Source organism: Limulus polyphemus, unplaced genomic scaffold (genome assembly GCF_000517525.1).
Source record: "Limulus polyphemus unplaced genomic scaffold, Limulus_polyphemus-2.1.2 Scaffold716, whole genome shotgun sequence".
NCBI lineage: Eukaryota > Metazoa > Arthropoda > Merostomata > Xiphosura > Limulidae > Limulus > Limulus polyphemus.
In genome coordinates, this window is record NW_013666326.1 from 401,217 (window position 1) to 422,630 (window position 21,414).

Sequence of the window (21,414 nt, forward strand, 5' to 3'; positions counted from 1 at the left end):
TAATATATATAGCGCTAAAATTTGAATTATAATCTACAATTTCATACCAAAGTTATTAATATAAATTCATGAAATAATAGTTCAATAAAATTTTGAATGCAAGTCCACAAATGAGATGAAATGGCCTTTCACCCGTGACCCATCTCGAAAGGGTTGAGCAGAATAAAGTGTTCAAAAAATCACTCAGGAGGAACAGACCTCTGTCCACCATTCCAGCAACTGGGAACTGAGAGTGGTTAAGATTCAGAAATGGAGGGGGGGGGGGGATTCGTGTTGGGGAGTCCCGAGAAATTATGCTCCGGAGACGGTGCAGTAGGCGAACCATGTTCCTTATTTGGAAAAGCAAGTCAACTATGATTTATTCAATCCAGAGGTCAGCAGGGAAGGCAAAAATCCTTTTATGCCTTATGCAACATCCCATTCCAACAGAGTTTGTTGGTACTACAAATTTTACTTATTAGGCTACTGGTAGCTAGTGCACATTTCGAAAAAGCATAACTGACCAGGCAATACTCACCACTGAGTTGGATCCAAATGATAATGACAAGAGGGTCATTGAAAAGGAACAGAATAACACAGAAGAAGTGAAATAACACACCTCTGTCACAATTGAGCTGGGGCGTGTAGAACATCAATAAGGGGTAGCTGAAACCCATCCGAGAAGGAAACCATTATATCATGTAAATAGTGCAATATAAAGGTGTTACGTGTGGTCCACATACCTGCCTGCACAAATTCCTCCAGTGGGTGACACTACTGAAGTGCGAGGGACACTGAGATATGTCACAGTCTCTGCTCCTTCAATGATATCCCAAAGTAAGTTATACAAACCAACTAATAAATCCAACCTATCAAAGTGACAGGGAGGATAATTCATGTGACACCGTAGGATCCCAGTGGAAAAACAAACAGTGATGCAAGCCTGAATTGGGCATAAAAGACAATCCGGATCCGAGCAGTCATATAATTGTGAAATGGAGTGAATATGAATAGGAGAGAAATCCTTATATCCTTCTCTAGCTACTGAAGTTTTGGACAGAAAAGACCTTTCTGTATACAACTGAACATAAGTGGAATGGTAAAAATAGTCCTGTGAACATGAAGCCCAAACACATCTGAACATTGACACCCACTAGTCAATCACAGATGAAAATAAGTCTTAAGTGAGAGTGATATAGTGAACATGACCCCAAAGATTCAATAGGTGGACAAGATAAGGCATGGAGAACCACTGTGATATCCCAATTAGAAACCTGGAAAGAACGACGAGAACGGATAACCTGAAATGATTTCAGAAGCAGTAACAAAACCAGGGACATAAACATTGTTCTTCTCTTAATAAAACAAAAGGTAAGCCAATAAAGCAGCTTTATAAAGGGCAATAGATGAAGATGCTAAACCTCTGTTGAATAACCATGTCAGAAACTGAGAGAAATACGGCACAATGAGATGAGAAGGGTTAAACCCATGTCTGAAAGACTACTGATGATAAGTTAAACATTTTTGTTGATAAGCCTCCAAAGAAAAATGCCAAATGGGCAGCGTTAACAAGGATGCTACCTGGGAAGTCAATACCTGATGTTGTGCAATGGATCCCCTAAGAACTAGGCATGAAGTCAAAGAACGCTGACAGCCAGAAGGCAAATATTCAACTGAGGCTGACATAACAGATATAGCCAGAAAGGAAGGAGAAGAGGTTGATGCTCCTGAAGATACTATCGGAGTAGAAATCAAAGCTGACCCGGTCAATGTTGTGCTATCAAAAGAACTTGACAGGTTGTAAAGCAAATCAGTGCAAGAACCTTGGATAACAGACAAATTGGAGGAAACACGTAAAGATTAAGACCCAACCAATCCTGGCTGAGAACATCTACACCTAAAGCCAGAGGGTGAGGTGCAAGAAACCAGAAGAACAGGAGCTGAGCATTAGAGTGTGTGGCAAAAACATCTATCCTGGGTCTTCCAAGATGAGAGCAGATCCAACAAAAACTTGAGAATGAAGCATCCCTTCCATGGGAGAGCTCTAGTGGGACAAGAGAACTGATCAGCCACTAAAGTCATTACACCTGGAACATGACAAACAAGGAGAACAATCTGATGTGTGTGCATCCAAAAGAGAAAATCCAATGTTCAAAAGCAAAGAGATCTGGAGTGAGTGCTCACTTGCTTTGAAATATATGAGTCAACTGTGGAATTGTCTCAATGAAGTATTACTACCTTCCCTCGCCACAATTTGAGACCCGAAGTCATAACTCATTGAACTGCTAGAAGTTCTAATAGATTGATGTGAAGAGATGTTTCCTCTTCTGTCCAAAGGCCTTTAAATTCCACATTCTCTATATATGCACCCCAGCCTTGGAGAGAAGCATTTTGGAAAAGATATATCTCTGGATGTGGGGGGGTAGTAGAGGGATACGAACTGTCGTATTGTCCCTGTCTAACCATCAGCTAAGATCTTGCAAACTGCGTGTGAGCCTGACTTAAAGGAATTAATGAATCCAAGAATGCCCACATCACTAAAAGAGATAAAACTGCACATACTGGTAGCAAAGGTATTTGAAGAATTACCCATTCCATGGCTTGAAGGCATAAAAGAGAAGGTTGGGCCTGACATAGTTTGGAATTGAAAAACACACCTAAATGGACAAGGAGTAAAAATAGACTTTTTCTTGTTTGATAAGAAACCTAGCTCTTGCAGCTTCTGATAACAGAGTTTGAGTGTGAAGTTCTGCAAAGTGGCAGGAGGGGTGAAAAGAAGCCAGTTGTCCATACAATGGTGAGTGTGAATGCCCAATGAGTGAAGATGATGTGAAAAGGATCTGAATATGTGGCAAAAAATGTACGGAGCAAGATGCAAGAAAGAATGGAAGAGCACAAATCTTAAAAACCTGGTTGTCATGCATGAAGTGAAGATAGCATCATGAGTACTATTCAATCGGAATATGAAGGTAGGCATCAGCAACATTGAATTTTGTCCTCCATAGACTGGTTGAGAAGCACCAGTGAAGAGAAAGAAACAATTCCATTGTAAAGCGAGGAGGTTGGAGGAAGCGATTGAGACAAGAAAGGTCAGAATACACCCTTTTGTTCCAATGAATAGTGACACCAAAGCCATAGATCTGGAAACTCGAATGGGAGATTCAGGAAACTGTCTTGCATAAGACTTTTGGGACAGTACAGATGTTAGAGTAGAAATGGAAGAGTGGAGATGGACCAAGACCACTCGAGATTCCATTGAATTGGGAATACCAGCAAAAACAGACCGTCTGTGAAAAGGAGCTTCTCTGAGATCTCTAAGGGCAGAAGCAGGAAGGTGAACTCCCTCCAGCAAGGCATCTCTCTCCAAAAGATCCCAACAACAAACTAATCAAGATACTTTCTTCAGAATAAAGCTAAAATGTGAGTGTAAGTAAGTGTTTTGGAAGTGACTATTTCATTAATTGATTACTTTAATTTAATCACTTAGCATATGCCCTCTACACCTCTCACCTCATACAAGCTAAAAAAGGGTGGGTGCACTAGATTCTTAACTTTTGCAAACACTGCATTATTATTATATCATAGTATTATTCCTTTTGCAAAAACAACATATTTTTTGTCTACTCAGAATATTTTGTCACATTTCTTTTTTAAAGATAATATGGGTATTCCCTACTTGGCAAATGAATTGAATGAATAAATTAACTAAATACAACCAAACCATTATATTTGTTTTTAAAAATATATAGTAATCTCACACTGACCTTTTGTAAATCAAATAAATTAATAATTAAAGAACAAAATCAACAATTAAGGTAATAACATTTTTGATTAAAACATATCATGATTACAGTTAGGAATAAACAAGTAGCCAGTTAGCCAATTTATTTATGTATGTTGTTTGAATAGGATAAACATAAAAATAATATTCAACAAAGATTTGAGTCATCAGAATATTTTGCACTCACCCACTATATTCCCTAAATTGTACATTTAACTAACGTTATCGATTTGATGATTATTTTATTTGGTGAGCATAATTTAAATATAAAAAACATGTTTATAAACATTAAAACTCAATAAAACCATAGTGTATCTATTCAAAAGAAAATATTGTAATTCTAAACTAAGAACCAAAATCAACAAAATACTTAAATTCAGCCTTAAACAATATCCAGTCATGTGATTTACTTATATAAACCTGTGTCTAGGTAAATTAGTTGACTTGATGATGATGATGAAACCTTCTTCAAACATTATATACCTGTAAACTTTCTTACAGTTCTAATAAAGTTTTCTTTATTCAACCCATCTCTAAACTGTATAAGGTTACTTTACCTCAAGCTATCCGATATCATTTGACTGAAGATAGTTTCTGTAGCTTTTAAACACATATAATTTAACACACAAATACTTTCTCAATTCAAAAGGAAAAGAATGTTTAGAGAAACTATACAAAAAACAACTCTCAAACCAATATATTTACTCTACTGTTATGTGATAGTCTCATTCTTACTCTATCCAATCACATTCAAGCTTTCTTTTTAGCTGTTTTCAAAGCTGTGTTTCATTAGTAAATGTCCAAAACCAATTTATATGGCACCATAATAAGTTTTCAACCATGGCCTTTTACAAAACTAAGAGAATTACTTAAAAATAAAAATGGATAGTATATTCTCAATGAGTCATAAGTTCTAAGCAAAAACAGTTATTCTTTGGGGTGGGCAGAAAAATTCTAAAAGAATCAACAAGTGAGTTGTTTGGTTTACAAGCAACTCTTTGCAGCTGTGCAGAAATGAAAATATGAACATTTTTTTCTTCATGAATTCCATTAAATAAATGTCAGAAAATGACAAAAAATGTAAAAATTGTTTGAGTTAAACTGCTGAAATATAGTTAGAACTAACAGACAAAATTGACTTTAAAATTTGTCTCGAAAACCATTATCAAGAAAGAGCATTCAAGCACAATAATTTATAATTAATTCCTATTCTTAATCCTATGCTTCGTACATGAAAATGTATCATATATGCAACATTTAAAAACAACAAAAGATTTATTTACTCCTCAGTTACTTGTTAAACAATACTGTGTACACTCTTCCATAGTTTTTATTCCAGACAATTCAAAAACACTTGAAGTAGTACTGAAGGACAAGGACTCTCTATATTCTTACAAGATGTGCTGCATTTTTTTGCCTTCTTTTTTGGTGTGACCTCAATAAAATAACAAGGAATAAAGGTAGCAAGAATGAAATCACTTTAATGACTATCTTAACACATTATGTGAAAATTATGCATACTCACTGCCCATCTTAGGCATGTAAGTTTATCATAAAGAGTAAAACCTTCATTGAATAAACATTTCAAATTGTCATACACTTATCATGCCTGAGATGGCAAAGAGTAAAAACTTTGTCGAACAATCAAATGTCAATATCTATTTCAAATACATCTAAGCATGTGCATACTCAGAAATAGCTAGTAAATTCAGAATGGATATTATATTAATAAAAGTAAATAGAAATGTTTGGTATGTTCATATACCATCCTTTCCTCATGCCAGCAATTAATTTTAACACTAAAATCAAAAACAACAAGAGCAATCAAAGAGATTGCATACCCTCACCCTGTCGTTCCTTTTCTAGACTGCATGCATTTATATTGGATAATGTCAAATTTCACCTTCGAAAACTCAGAAAATCCTTCTCAGGTCCAGAATGATCTACAATCCAGATCACTTTTTGTAGTGTGATTTGCCCATGAAATTTGGTTCAAATCCAATCACACTTTGGAGAGTTATTAATCCCAAACCACAAAAATGTTTTATTTCCCCATTATAAAAGAAAAACAATAAAAAATCTAGATCCAGACCAAATTTTTGAGAGAACTGTCCCATATTGACTGCCAATCTTGTGTAAAATTTTTGTGAACATCAGTCTATTAGTTTTTGAGATATGTACATAGAAACACAAACAGGCAGACACATATATGGACCCAAGTGCAATATTTTGCCCCCCCCCCAGAGGGGGGGGGGGAGTTAACACAATCCTGGTTAAGGACTGTGATAATTTTCTCTTACCCTTCATCACAGAATACTGCAATACAATAGAAAAAGACAAAATACAGTTCATAATAAATACCTTTCAATATAGAATCAAAAGTAGAAAGCTAAACATCACTTTAAGTGTATTAAAATAACTCTTTAACATCGTACAATAGGCAAGTCACAATTACGAAAACTACACTTCAACACTGAAGCTAGAAATTAAACTCTTAAAGCATGTTACACACAAGATAAATAAAAAAAATGAGAAAGCAGCATAAATATAAGCAACTTTGATGTTTTGCTGACCATCACAGCTCCTTCTTCAGCGGGGGTAGAAGGTTTGGGGGGATGTCTTCAACCTTTGGGCCATCTGCGGGTTTCATTCTGCCAGCGTCGTTTGGTCTGAAGGCATCTCCACAGCTGGAGCCTCTACATACAAGGCAGACCTTGTTTCTATTGGTCAGTTTGAGGTAAAAAGGGCTATCCGGTTCTGATAAAATTTGGGGTTAGTCCAACCACTGATGCAAAGAGGTCCCAAATGTCAGATGCTTCCACAAGTAATTCACCTTCATCCATGCGCTCTGCTGCATCAAACACCTGGCCAGCACCAGAAGTCTTGGGGGTTCACAAGATATGAAGTCCTATGTATATTGATACCCATCATATTGGCCTACAATTATGTAGCTCAAAAATGACATGAAGGTTACAGCATAGATGACAAATAAAGTCACCATTGTTTTTTTTAAGAACAAAATAATTAGAAGAGTCATGAATTTGATCTTAAATAACAAAAGTCCAGAATGAAAATATAACTTCAGATGAATTCTAATTGGTCAGAAGTTCCCCAGGTGTAAATACAGAAATAGTCATAATTGCCCAATTATAACAATTATTCTTTTCTAAAAATACCTATAGAGAGGGTAATTTATGGGTTAACTTGGTCAAATGACATTTTTACTGATTTCATATGTACTCACATCCTATTCACATGTAGAACATGTATCCCCAACATCTGTGAACTTCTCAGTCCCCAGATTTCATTGGTTTGCTGCTTGACCAATACCTTATACAGGTTCTCACCCCTGTTACCATTCCTGTGACTTTAATTAGGTGACAACAACCCTTATTTTGACCATTAGAGTCCATTAATGTTTAAGTCTCTCTCCTTAGGGACTTTTTTTCAGTTGCAAGATTAACTAGCTAGTTGCAGTTTTTCGAAGTATTACCATGCAAATGTTACTTTCTGTCCCCCTCTTTGAACACTTACAGCCTGAATTTTCATGCATCTTGTACTGAAATAATGCTAAGAAAATATTTAGAAAAATGTATACTTATAAAATATTTCATCACAATAAAACATTTGGTACATCAAGTTTACATTGTTATGACATCCAAACTACTGTTTGTGAATGTCATTTAATACTATTTATTTCACACACTCAAGAAAAACAGCAAGTAAAACTGTGTTTTCTTTTAGATATATGGTGAGTCACTTTGTTACTCTTATACTTCCATGAAAAATTCACTATTTACTGAATATTTCAAAGCCAAAAATTTAAACATTCTCTCATTAGTATCAATGAAAATTACAGGTTTTCTGTATCTTTGAATAACACCTTACAAGACAGTAATCATAGTTACTTTCATATCACAAATTTTTAACATTCAGATCAAATCCCTTGTGACCATTCATATGTTTCTTAATCCTTTATGTATGGGAATGTCCCTTTTGTGTAAGTCACAAACTTTATGGTGTTACATTCAAATTTAATTAAATAACTATTTTTAATTCACATCAATAAACTAGCCATCAAAGTGTAGTTTATAATTCAATTTCTATAATATCAAAATATTAATTTCTCAACTTAAAAAGAAAAATGTTAAAAAAAATTCTCAATCTACATTTGCTCACCGAATTCTCCATTTCAGATTTTTATAACATCAATAATAGGCTTCTAATGTCTCCAACCAATTAGAAACACAAATTCCACATAATTACAAGCAAGAGCATGAAACCCACCAGAGAAGCCTCTTAAACCTCTCTCTCTTTTCAGCTAGAAATCTAATCAACTTTACAAGGTTGGTGGACATGTTTATAATCATTAGAAAGAGCAAATTCTTCTATATATCAAGCTTACAACCATCCTTTGGAATTTAGTAGTGAAAAACAGTAGTTGAGAAGTGCTTAATTTGTGTTCAGCAAAGTTGCTCATCCAAGGAGTAACAGAATTGTTTTAAGATATCTATAGCTTACTTAGAAAACCAAACAAATTACAGCATTCTATTCTAGTAACTTTCTATATTTTGTGTTCTAAAATAAATATTTGAAAGTTCCATGCATTATGTTTCTAGACAACCAGATTAGTGAAAAAATTTGGCTTATGTTACAACTACAAAATCATGTGCTGTGGATGTGACATGAATCTACCAGGAGCACCTTATGCCATCAAGGGTTTCCACAATGACTTATTGCTGTTGATGGAGATAAAAACTGCTCCTTACTTACTTAGAAAGTCAATAAAGTGCAGTAGTTTATTCTAGTGATTGATATGTTTTTTTTGTGTGTTAAAATACATGTTAAATCTACACAAACTATTTTGTGAATTCCAATTTCACAAACACCGTAAATAATAAAAATTATTGCTTTTATGTAATTATTTATTTAGTTATTATTTATTTTTAACAAAAATATTTAAAATTTAAGCAATTATGAGGAAATAATATAATTACATATATATACATGTTATATATGCAACTGAAAAGTTATTTTATTTGATATGAAAATAAAAATTACTCAATAAAGGTTTCATAAATTCACAAACAAGTCTTTAGTAATATTACTTAAGTAAAAAACTGATTTTCTTTTGTGTACATTAGACTGTAATTTCCTTCATCTTCTGGGTCAGAATGGGATAACACATTGCTCTCATCCTCCTCTTAATCACTGGTTTCATCCTCTTATTCTTGGTCAAGTTAATTTATGATATGTTCATTAGTAATATACAGAAGCAGATGGTAAACATGTATAACATACTTTCCTGCACCCTTTGACTACTATATCTCATACATCCATGAAGCAACTGAGCATAGAAGATGAGGTCCTGTCCAAATGAAGCCAAGCATCTTCTGTGTGGCCAGCATGTACCAAAACTACATCCAATCTCCACACTGGTTGATTTATTCCTTCACTATCTTATGATAGCTCCTCTTCTATCATATGGCAGTTTTTCTAGCTGCTGCAATGCATACTCATGTTCATCAAATAAGGTAGACCTAAACCACTGCCAAATTATTGTCGAAATTCTGGGGTAGACCATAAATCACATCTACAAGCAGCAAGAATTCCTGTCTGAACATGAATATGTTTGACAAACAACTTGTTGATTTCCACTCACTTGCACAATATGCTATAATGACATATTTTAAGTGTTCACCGTAGTTAGTTTGGTTGGGATTAAAAATCTTAACAAGAATACTCTCGGAAGTTTGAATTACCTGCTCTACTAAACCATCAGACTGGGGGTGATAAAGCAAAGTGCACCTCTTCACCACACCCAAAACTTTATAAAATTGATTATGATAATCTTGGTAGTTATTTTAGGTTTTGTGAATAAACCTAGGGGTGTTCAGATATAATTACAATGTCTCTTCACCCCCTGTCTTGGCTTATAATAATTTGAATGGATTTAGAATTTATGTCTTTTATCTACCAATTTGTCAAACAGGGAAACCGGTTAAAGCCGTGAAGAAGACTTCAAGTGAAGATGATTTGAAGAGACTTGGATTGGAGCTTTGAGCCTGATGATTGATCAACTAGTCACGAGCACTGCATCCAGACCCCCACAGCCTGTCCCCTGAGGGCCAGTGCACCTTGTCCCAGAAAGGACACAAGTCCAGAACTATAGTTTATTGCAACACAAAGACAGGTACAGATAACTAATGTAAAGATTAACATTAAATGGATTGTACAATTCATAAATCACCTTAAAAAATAAACAATAAACATTGACATAATAAATATAACACTAGAACATGTAACAATTTAAATGGATATGTCATTACAATTACATTACTTCACACACATAAATGGCAAACACGTTGGTCCATTGTTCGTTCCGGTTGTTAACCTGAAAAATAGAAGGGGGGCACAAGGTAAAAATGCTCAAGGTGGTTGCTAGAGTGAGTGTTGTTCATTTTGTGAGGTGATGTGGTTTAGGGGAGAGATGTATTTGTTCCATGAGGCTGGTGTTTCAACAATATTGGCAAGTTTTGTGTATAGATTATTTCTGTTTTTGGATTTATCATAATACTTGTTTGCTAGGGTTGAGAAGCATGTTTGTAATGTCATTGATTTGCTTATTTTATAGGGTGTAGACAGGGAGACAGTGGGCAATGAGAATTGCTTTTAGTTGGATTGATTCAAGTTTATTGTAAATATATTGTGGCATGTTACATGTTATCAGGCATCCATATTCCAGAATGGGTCTTATGTAGATGTTGTATGTTATCATTATTGTTTTTGCATTGGAGCCTTTAGCGTAACCGCCAATGTTTTTAGATAGTTTATCCGTTGTTGTGCTTTGATTATAATTTCTGATGCACGTGTGTTCCATGTTAGCTTTTTTATTAAAGGTTAAACCTAGAAATTTTACTTGGCTTGAAAATTTTATTTGCATGTCATATAAACTGAGTTTAACATTCTTGATTTTGTTCATGTTTTGCTTAAGCTTATGGTTGAAAATAATGGTTTGAGTTTTATATGGGTTAAGAAGCATGCGCCAAGTGTTGCACCACGTGACTATGTGGTTCAGTGTTGCTTGTATTTTGTTTGCTGCTAGTAGGGGATCACATGACGTGTCCATACAATGATGTCATCTGCATAATGGGAAGCTTTTATTTTGGGAGTCTTCGAAAAATTTATGTCATTTAAAAATAATGTGTAGAATAACAGGCTTAATACTGAGCCTTGAGGAACCCCAGCTTTAAGTGGGAATGAAAGTGACATGTTATTTATCTTAACTTTAGTGGTTCTATTAGTTAGGAAGCTTGCAATCCATCTAATAATTAGGGTAGGAATTTTATAGTTACATAATTTATATCTAAGGCCATTGTGCCAAATGGAATCGAAAGCTTTCCTGACATCCAGGAAAACGATGATTGCTACTTGATTACGATTAAACCCTTTATGTACTGATTCTGTTAACCTGGCTAAGTGATCAATTGTTTGTTTACGTGACAAGTTTTGTGTGTTGGAAAGGAGCTTTTTGGATTCTTTGTAATAAAGCAGTCTTGTTGTGATTATTTTCTCCACTAATTTGCCTATGGTATTTAGCAAGCTTATTGGTTGGTAGTTGCTTGGGATGCTAGGGTCATTACTTTTTTGGGGGATGATACTGATTGTTGAAGATTTCCATATTGTCAGGAGATAACCTGATATTAGAGATAAGTTAAACAGCGTTTATGAGTGCATCGGAAGCATTTTTTTAAAATTATGTTTCTGATACCATTCTCTCCTGGGGCAGTATTTGTTTAGTTGTTTAATGTGGCTTTTGGCTTTGGTGAAAGGTCTTGCGATGTTGTTTTCTGAGCATGGGTTGTTGGACTAGATGCACACTGGAAAAGTAGGCGTGAACATGTCAACATTATCTTGAACATAATTATTTACTTTGGCATAATGATCATTATTAAAATAATTTATGTTGGGATTGGTGAAGACCATGGAGTAATAGTCACTGAAGAGTTTGGCTTTCTCTTCGTCTGTGGTTGCTGTGATGTTGTTTATGATTTATTGTGTGGTTTGTCTGAGTGGATTTGTCATTGCAAACTACTTTGAACTTTTTCCAGAATTTAGCGGAATCTTGCCTGCTGTTGTCTATTGATTGATAGAAACTTTGCCAGCTTTCCTTATGCTGTGTTGCAATAAGTTCTTTGATTTGGTTATTTGTGTTATTCATTAAGGATTTGAGATTTGTGTCTCTTGTCTGAATGAATTCTCTGCACAAGCACCTTCTATTTTTTATGAGGTTATGGATTTTTGTAGTTAACAGCCAGTGATTGATATTTAGATTTTTCTGTCAGAATGGTGCTTTCAATTGCTTTGCTGATTGCATTTGAAATTTCTGAAGTGTAATTATCGATATCTTGTGAGCAATTGGCTGATGTTTTAATGTCAGGTAAGAGTGAATCAGTAGTTAGTTTTACTTGGTCCCAATTTGCTCTTGTGAAGTCAAACATTTTTGGATGTGGGGTTGATGTTACGTTGCGAGGATTGATATTCACGGTAAATGAGATGGGGTTGTGATTGCCTCTGATGTGTTCTAGAACTTTAAAGTTATTTGTGTGAGGGATGAGCAACTGTGAAATAATTGCAAGGTCAAGAATGTCTTGTGAGCCATTGTGATGTGTTGTCATTGATAACAAGTCATTGTTTTCAATAAAAGCATGAAGAATATTACCTTTACGGTTAGTTTTTCTACAGTTAAATTCGGGATATTTTGATTATAAGCCACCAAGAACGATTGCATGCATGTTTTAATTTATTACAAATTGAAGAAGGTGGATATCAGGTTCTTTATTGAGAGATAAGTAAGTAGTGCAACTGGTGCATGATTAGGGGTGAGGATGTCATAGACAAAAAAGAAAAAAGTACTATGCTGATCTCTACTCTACTACCTAGAAAGCTAAAACACTGGTCACTCTCTGGGTTCCTTTAAAGTTAACTCCCCTGATCTGTGTGGATCTCTTCAGGTGCTCCAAACTAGGCTATCCAGTGCTCAGTCAATGCATCAGCTGACAATTGTACTGAAGTATTAATCAAGGGATAAGTTTAAGCCCATTCATCAAGTAGACAATGATATGCAGGTGACCTTGTTCTATTTATGGGAGAGGAAGTGATATCTAAGGCTATTCTCTGCAAGGAAGAAATCTCTCCTGGAGTTTACACAGTTTAGGACAACTTTATCTCTGGGTGGCACATGCCATACATCAGCACCAAACATCACATTTTGAACATGGCCAACTGAACCACCACCAAATGTTTACACAAATGCAAGTTTCACCTCAATGCCCTCCAGTCTTTGTGTTATGTAAAGCCTGGAGAATATTGGGTCTCAAAGTACTAAGCACCATTAGCTGTAACAAAGAATGCAAACAATGGTTCAGTGATTGATAACAATGGTATAGCACATCTTCATGAACACCCATGCTAGATCTAGATCCTTCAATTCCTCATTCTGTCTCTGACATTCACAGAACAAGTCACTTTCAACTGTGCAACAGGTAAACTTATGATCCACATATAAAAAAGACATCCAGTGTCAGTAAGACTGGACCCAGGAACAGTGTACTGTATAAGCGTATGTGGAAGAAGAAGTAACAGGATGTCCATGTATACAATGTTTCACTATGGACAAAGACTAGGGCATCAATGACATGCAACTTGGTTAGAGTCCATGCATGAAATAAATCATTTTCTTGCCATATGGGAAAAACCTGTCCACTCACTGAATTTCCTGATCCTGGTAGTTGAAATAATAGTGATGAAAATTCATACAGTAGGAGATCCCTAGCTGATGAATATGATGATTAACACTTTGGGAGTTACTCCTTCATTCATTATAATGAAGTTGATGCTGACTGGACTGAGTGGTAGTTTTGCTCAGAGCACCTCATACACCAAAAGATCACAAACCCATATCTCTCATCTTTGTACTCTGCCAGGCACATACCAAGACTTACCTAGTCCTGAGCAAGCTGGGCTTACCATCAAATCTTTCAGTGCAGGCCTCACGTTGAATTCCCCAAAGTCGGTGGTAGGCCCAACTTGGGTGCTGTTAGTTTCTCGTAACTATATCAGTATTGTTTATTGCCTTTTGTTGGCTCTGCTGCACCTATTAAGCATTGGTCAACCCTTGATACCCTAATATACTTTGCTTTATACAGACACAAAAAATATATAAAAACAAAATGCACGGAAGATCTAGGACAAAGCTTAAGAAAGAAAAAAATACTAATAGGATGACAATAAAAACCAGGAAAACTTCAATTTGGCACAACTTTTCTGGCCTATATCTTTCTTCGGATGATGTCTGCTGAAGTCATATATACAGAAAACATTCGAATATCACATAACAATACAAGTAAACAACAATCTTTATCAATTCACAAAGACAGTATGGGTACTTGCTTTACGGACACAGAGTGTGGCTTCTACTGGATCAGATAACTTCTTTACACAACTGATTAGGCTGTAACTTAAACATAACAAATATATCACCTGGACTGCCACTGAAGAAAACTGTTTATATTCTTGTATTACAGCCATTCCATCTATGGGAAGAACAGATGCTGATCTCAACAGAATGACAAAGAATAAAGGCAGCTAGAATAAAATTAGCTTAAGGACTTTCTTGACTGTGTGTTACATCAAAACTGCACATAATCAGAAAAAACTGATAACTTCAAAATAGATACTATATTAATACAAGAGGATAGAAAAGCATGGTATATTTATACACCCCAGTAGCTTGGAGTTGAATGGAGGCCAAGTGGGGTAAAAGATCATGCCTGATCACTAGATACCAGTGTTATCATGATGCAATGCTGAAATGTGTTTGCTGCTGCTATGAGCTTTTTCTCTTCTTGCAACTTGTTCAAAGTTACCACTTGAAATCTCATTATGGTGGGCATTGCCTGAGTGAGGATGAGAATTTTTTCACTCCAAAGTAGTGTTGCTTCAATTTGCTTAGTAATCACTCTGTTTCCACCATAATGTCGCAATCTGATGAATAGGTTTTCTTCAACAGCCGGCACTCATCACCCATGTAAGCACCCAAGCTCTTAGATAGACCACTCATTTGAGACTTCAATTAAACTCGGTTAAATGGATAGTTCAGTTTTTTACAAGGTAAAAGTATCATGGCAGCTAAGGTGGTAACTGTGCCCCAGTCCCAAAACTCAGATGTTAGGCACTGCATCACCTGCTTCAGTTGATCCATTTCAGACAGTGACCTGCATCCAACTTCTACATTGCCATTCACTTAATGATTGGAGGTGAGATCTGCTTCACTTCTCTCACAAGTGCTTGTGATCTCGGCATAAACTTCTCATCCTCAACCCCATGGGTTATGCCATGTAGATGCATTGTGACCACCAGGGATATGGTGGGATGGGCTGGTGCAATAAGTCCATGTATTCAGACAAGTGCTAGATCCTTGTTTCTATGCCATGGAATGGCAGAGTATTTGCAGTACCTCACCAAGTGGTTCAGTGCAACTCCAGGATCCATTATGACCAGTAGTTGCCCTAGCAGTAGGCACTGCTGCCTGAAAAGGCTCAAAGCTACCCCACAAATCAAAAGCTTCACCTGTTTTATTTGCTGTTGGGAAAATCATCCACTAATGGCATCCCTGGGCTCTTCTTGATGAGTGGTGGTACTGACCAGAGCAGCTCTACTCTGGTTGATATTCACTTAGGGGTCCTATAGAGATACCTCTATCAGTCTTGGCCTCATCCTCTGTGCACCACTATGATAATCCTCAGTTGACTGTGCCTCATGTGTGCTAAAGACCAACTTTATGGAGAGAACTTCCTCAATCACTCTGTTTGCTCCAGATAGTGATGATCATCCTTCCTTGGGCACTGGTCAAAGGGAGGAGGATGTTTGTCAGAGACTTTTCCAGCATCTTTAAAATTTGACATCCAGAATAGGGCTTTCCCTAGACCTGATGATTTCCCCTTACAACTACTCCTCTCAAGCAGCTATATCTTCCTTTCGACCATAAGTCCTTTGCCCAGAAAATTACATTCCTTAGTAAAGTTCTAACTCAAAAGTACAAAAGTCTGAAGAGCATGGGTAACAGGACACTTGACCAGAGAAAACAGACCTCTGCAATAACAGTATCCATAATCAGTTAAACAAAATTTCTCCTTCCTACCTACTTTGTGGTTTTTCTCAAATTGACTTAATATCCCTAAGAGTAGACTGTAGGAATAAAAAAACAACAGAAGGATCTAACAGATATCCTTTTGCAGAGCAATGCCACATTGTATCTGCCTACATCCAAGTCTTAATGAAAGAAAAGAGACTGGACATCAAGTGTAAAGAATGACAAAAAAAATTAAATTGGCTTGGGAGAGATTTTTATTTATGGTCTCTCACCAATTTATGTGTTTGACGAACCTTGGCGAGTCTCAGCAAAATTTGGAATTTCTATGTGTGTCTACAAATACATGTGATGTATTCAACACACAAAGTACATTTCTATTAAAATGCTTAACAAAAACAAAGATACTTCATGTGGGTATGCTTCAAACAAAACAAAAACATTACATACACAACACTCTCCCTTCAAACATGCTATCTATGTAACTGAGGGCCACTTTCATGTCAATAAGGGGTGAAAAATGCCATATCACTACTTTTATTCATAGCATAGTTCATACTAAGTGATCTCTTATAAAGTAAAAACACATGTGACCATGAATAGCCAAAATGAGAGGAACTTAGTTCCCTTGACTTATGTTATATATAATAAAAATAGACCTACAACACTGAAAATTTGAATAATTATTTAGCAACTGAGAAGGTATAAAATACATGATATGCCAATATATCACATATGTTAGTCCACTTTTCCAATATAGAAATTTTCAATAATATACATATCATTAAACTAATATAAAGATCCACACTAACTACTTAAGCTGATGCCAGAGTGAGGTATACTGTAAAGACCAGTGTTCGATTACTAGCAGGCATTTCTGTAAAATGAAAAGCAACCAAATAAATAAATAAGCAAGGGGGCTGATAAAATTAATTTATTATCTTTACATAGAATATGAAAATTAAAAACTAGGCAGGACCAAAGACAAATTATTTGTTTGTTTGTAAACTGTACTTATATTTTAAATATACTGTATTTTTGTAATGGGGCTTCCCCCCATTGAAATTGTTAAAATATCAGAGTTCATTTTTCCAGAAAGGAAAAAGAATTAAACTGTAAACAAAAAAAAGTGCTGAGAGAGGTAATATTTTTGTTGTTCTTTTCTTTTTTTTGGGGGGGGGGGTATTTTTTGGGGGTATATCCTACCCACCACCATCAGACCAAAATCCTGGATATGGCCCTGAAGCTATGATTGTGATTTAATAACTAAAAGTTTAGAAATTAAAAATCTATCAAAGGAAGCTTTATGACAAATAGATTGTAAAAAAAAAGGTAAATAATTCCAGCTTTTAGATGATACTTATGATTTTATTAGCTTTACAAGCATGGAGTTGTAAAACAAAAAGTGCATTAATTGAACTTTATAATTTTTTTATATCACCAATTCAAAAATTCACTATTTTTAGACAATTTTAGCACAAAATAAGAAACAAAACATTTACAAAAACAACATATCTGCAGTTCAATTTTGTATTTGACAAGATTCATCTACATAGGAATAATATACCCTTTGTATAGTTTTGTTTACTGAGAACAAAAAATAACTTGTAAAATAAACAACTTACAATACAATATCTAGTGAAATGTATACAAGGTGATATATTTATACATCACACTATGATATACACATACTATACAAAATATGTGAAATACTCCACCTCCCTATTATACAAGTTGATTACTCCCACATTATTCTACATTAATATTGACCAAATATTGATCCAGAAAAATGAGTTCAGCTTACCTCTAAGTCTTCACTTAGTTCTTGAGCAGCTTTCAATTTATTTTCATCCTCTGTTAAATACATTTTATTCATGTTAGTACTGATGTTATTTTATATGGGAAGAAAACAGATATTCATTCTTAATGATAGAACTTGTATTCTGCCAAATATATATATATATATTCAGTGCTTGTACATTTTTTTTTTATTCAAAATCAAGCAATTTCAAGATTAATTTAGCATCTTACATTGTTGCCTACTGTAACAAGGGAAACTAGCATTCACAGGATTACCAAGTCGTTATGTAAGTTTTACCATGTGATAGTTATAAAGAGAAAATTATAAAAATCTATGAAGTTTCAGTACCTTAAACATTGTGTGTGATCATGTCTCACTGTTAGAGATAAAACTTTGTACAGAAATAAACACAACAAATAACTGTTCGAAAACTTCATATTGTTTATAAGTTAAGTGGATACCTCTTGAAAAGCAAGTGATAAAAACCTATTGATTTAGAATATGAGATAACTATAATTTTCAAATTATTTTTAACTCACAATCATTAATCCAGACATTAGTATGAATTGGAAACTTTTTTCAATGCATAAGCTACCAAAAACAAGAAACAAAACATGTATTGATTTATGTAATAAATGTATATTTATTATATTAAACTATAACTGACACAGGCTTCTACAAATTGAAAAAAATGTATTCTAAGCTAACCAAACATTAAAACAAAATAATTTGTAAGTAGCTAACCATATTTTATCATTATTTATCCTATGTTACTAGTGGTACTAATGATCTTCTTATCAACACAATCTTTCTATTTTCCCTCAGGTACTTTTGAAAAAAAACAACAAAGATCATTTGTTGTGTTTAATGGTAACTTTCTTCACCAAGCTACATGTATATTCCTTTTGTCCTCCCATACTCATTATTGATGCTGGTGCACTATAACTTCACTGCATAATATAATTTGAATAGTTTATACATAAAGCTTTTTAATTCCACCAAATCAAGTCCTATTTGACAGTAAGTCAAAACAATCCACATTGTTTAACCAAGCATGATGCTATGAAGAAAACAGATAATTCCTTTGGCTTCAAGCAGGCTTAATGGTGAGTTTGGAGAAATTTCAACTTACAACAAGTATGTGAGAGAGATAAAATATAAACAATTTAGTTATATCTTTTAACCCTAAGTACATGAGATTAGTCTATTGGACCAAGTCCATACAAGAAAATTAATATTTACCATGATTCCAAATTTACTTAGTGTATCTTACAAAACTTTAAGATCTTAGTAGACATTACAAGTATGTTGTACATAAAAAATTGCTGCTAAAGATTAATCTCTAAATTTACTTTGGTCAGTCTGACTCATATTCTGACTAGTCTGAGTGAAAGGTAATTTTCATGTTTACAATAAAAGTACTTTTTGTCATCTTACAGTTTTCAAATTTCATTAGCATGATCTCTGAAACCTCCTAAATGAATATTAAGTTGTTTTATTCTAGTAGTACTTTATATTTCATCTGTTATTACCCCAATCCTAACACTATATGGGCTTGGTCCATTTGTCCAGCCTTATAATCATAACAAAAACAACAAAAATGGAATAAATCTAAAATACTCTTTTTTCTTTCTAAAATGACTGCACACTGTAACAAAAAATTACAATTATTTATCTCCAACAGCCTCAGGCTCATAACAGTTTACATCTGTTTTCATTTAATTTTATTGTTTTATTGCTCTTTAAACCACTGCTAAACCTGTGTAATTGTTATAAATCACCAACTGAGTGCATAGTTCGAATTATGGTAAACAGAATATTAAGTTAAATAATGCACAAGGAGCTCACATGTATACCTTACAGAGAAATGTCAGTATTTAATTTTTTTTAATTTATGTTTTTTTATCTAACCTAAGTTTCTGAATTTTTACATTTAACTTACTTTATAACAAACAATATACTTAAAAGACAAGAAATGTATTACTTAATTATGGACTCTTGTTTGTTTGTTTTATCTCAGCCTCCTGACAAAACTTAACTCTATTTTTGTAACAATGGCAGGAGTACATTAAATTAGCTTTACTTATTTCAAATATACAACTAAGAAAACTAAATAAAAGCAAACAAAAAATGTAATGACCTAAAACTTATAACTTAACTGGCTTTCCAACTAAGAAATAAGTGGATTAAAATAATACCCTTACCTGGGCAATAGCAACAATGAATCTGTAGGCCGCTTAAGTCAAAACTTTCCAAAAGAATGAGCTAATCTTATAGGGAAATCAGTAAACTGAAATCTTATCTTTCTATTGGTTATAAATAATCCAACAACAAGTGTCAGAGAGAATTACTGACATATATTAAAAGAAGAAAGTGATAAGAGGGCATAGCATGTAGGTTTGACTTTCTTGTTCATATCTCCACAAAGAAAAAGACTGGATGCTATAAACTTAATTTATATATTAGCAATATCTATACTACAGCTCACTGGATTGAAATCTGGCTGGATTGAAGAAAGCAGAGGGTTGTTATATATGAAGTCCAATCAAACTGGATTAATTTCACAAGTGAGGTACCTCAGGGATAAGTGTTGGGACTTTTGCTCTTTTTGATTTATATAAATGTCATATATAAAGGAATGGTCAATAGATTATTTAAAGTTTTGGGTGCTGCTGATTGTGAGGATGATGCTGTTGTTTTACAAAAGGATTTGGATGATTTGGGCATTCAAATAACAGATGGCTTTTAACTATAACATTTGCTGTTATGTTAAACTTATATTAAAGTTTTTCTTCATTAACCATTCAAGCCGTTTCCATGCATTATTAGTCTCAAAGTGGGTTCCTCGTCATTGAAAATGAAAGGTAATGCATTTGGGATATTACAATTTTAATTATAACTATAATTTTGAGGAAAATAACTTTAACAGTGTTGAAGAGAAAGATCTTGGTGTTCTGGTTTATCAGTCTCTAATGCTATACAAGCAATATGCTGTTGCTAGTGGCAAGGAAAATATGATTCTAGGTTATATCTACAGAAGTGTTTCATACAAGTTTAAAATATTTATAAAATCATTGTACAGCTCAATGGTTAGGCCACATTTGGAGTACTGTGTTCAGTTCTTGGCTCCTTACCTCAGAAAAAACATAGAATTGTTGAAATAGGAGGGTTACAAGTATGATACCTGGGATGGAAAGGTTGTCTTACAAGGATAGGTAAGATCTCTGAACTTATTTTCTATAGAAAACAGAAGAGTTAGAGGGATCTGATTGAGGTGTTTAAGACTACTAAAGGAATTTTTAGTGTTGATGCATCATCAACTTTTCATATATAATGGCAAATTGGTAAATTTTGGCATGGTAGGAGTAATCTTCAACAAAATTAGCTTTATTTTTCTAACTGAGTGGTTGCCCTTAAGGACAAACTAATGATAAAGACTGGCTTTGAGTTTTTAGTCTTTAATTTATTGAATAGGATGGCCTAGATGAACCAAAAGGTACCTTATTATCATTTAGAAATATATTAAGCATTACATAAAGTTCCTAGGAGAAAACCCTGTACTATCTATAATAAAAGCTAAATCAGTTTTGAAAAAAGAAAATAACTTAAGCTGTGCTAAAAAGTGATGACCTTAAAAACATAAATAAATGAATATAAGTTTCAAATGGACAGCAACTGTATTTTTAGGTTTCTACAAATGAC

General features: G+C 34.3%; 1 protein-coding gene across 1 annotated transcript in view; it reads right to left on the reverse strand.

The window, feature by feature from the left end:
- Positions 1-21,414, reverse strand: part of LOC106460134 (transformation/transcription domain-associated protein-like) — a 262,616-nt gene that overhangs the window by 228,528 nt on the left and 12,674 nt on the right. Inside the window, exon 3 of the mRNA XM_022386785.1 lies at positions 17,716-17,765. Within this exon, the coding sequence (XP_022242493.1) occupies positions 17,716-17,765 (50 nt within the window). The remainder of the gene's footprint in view (positions 1-17,715; positions 17,766-21,414) is intronic.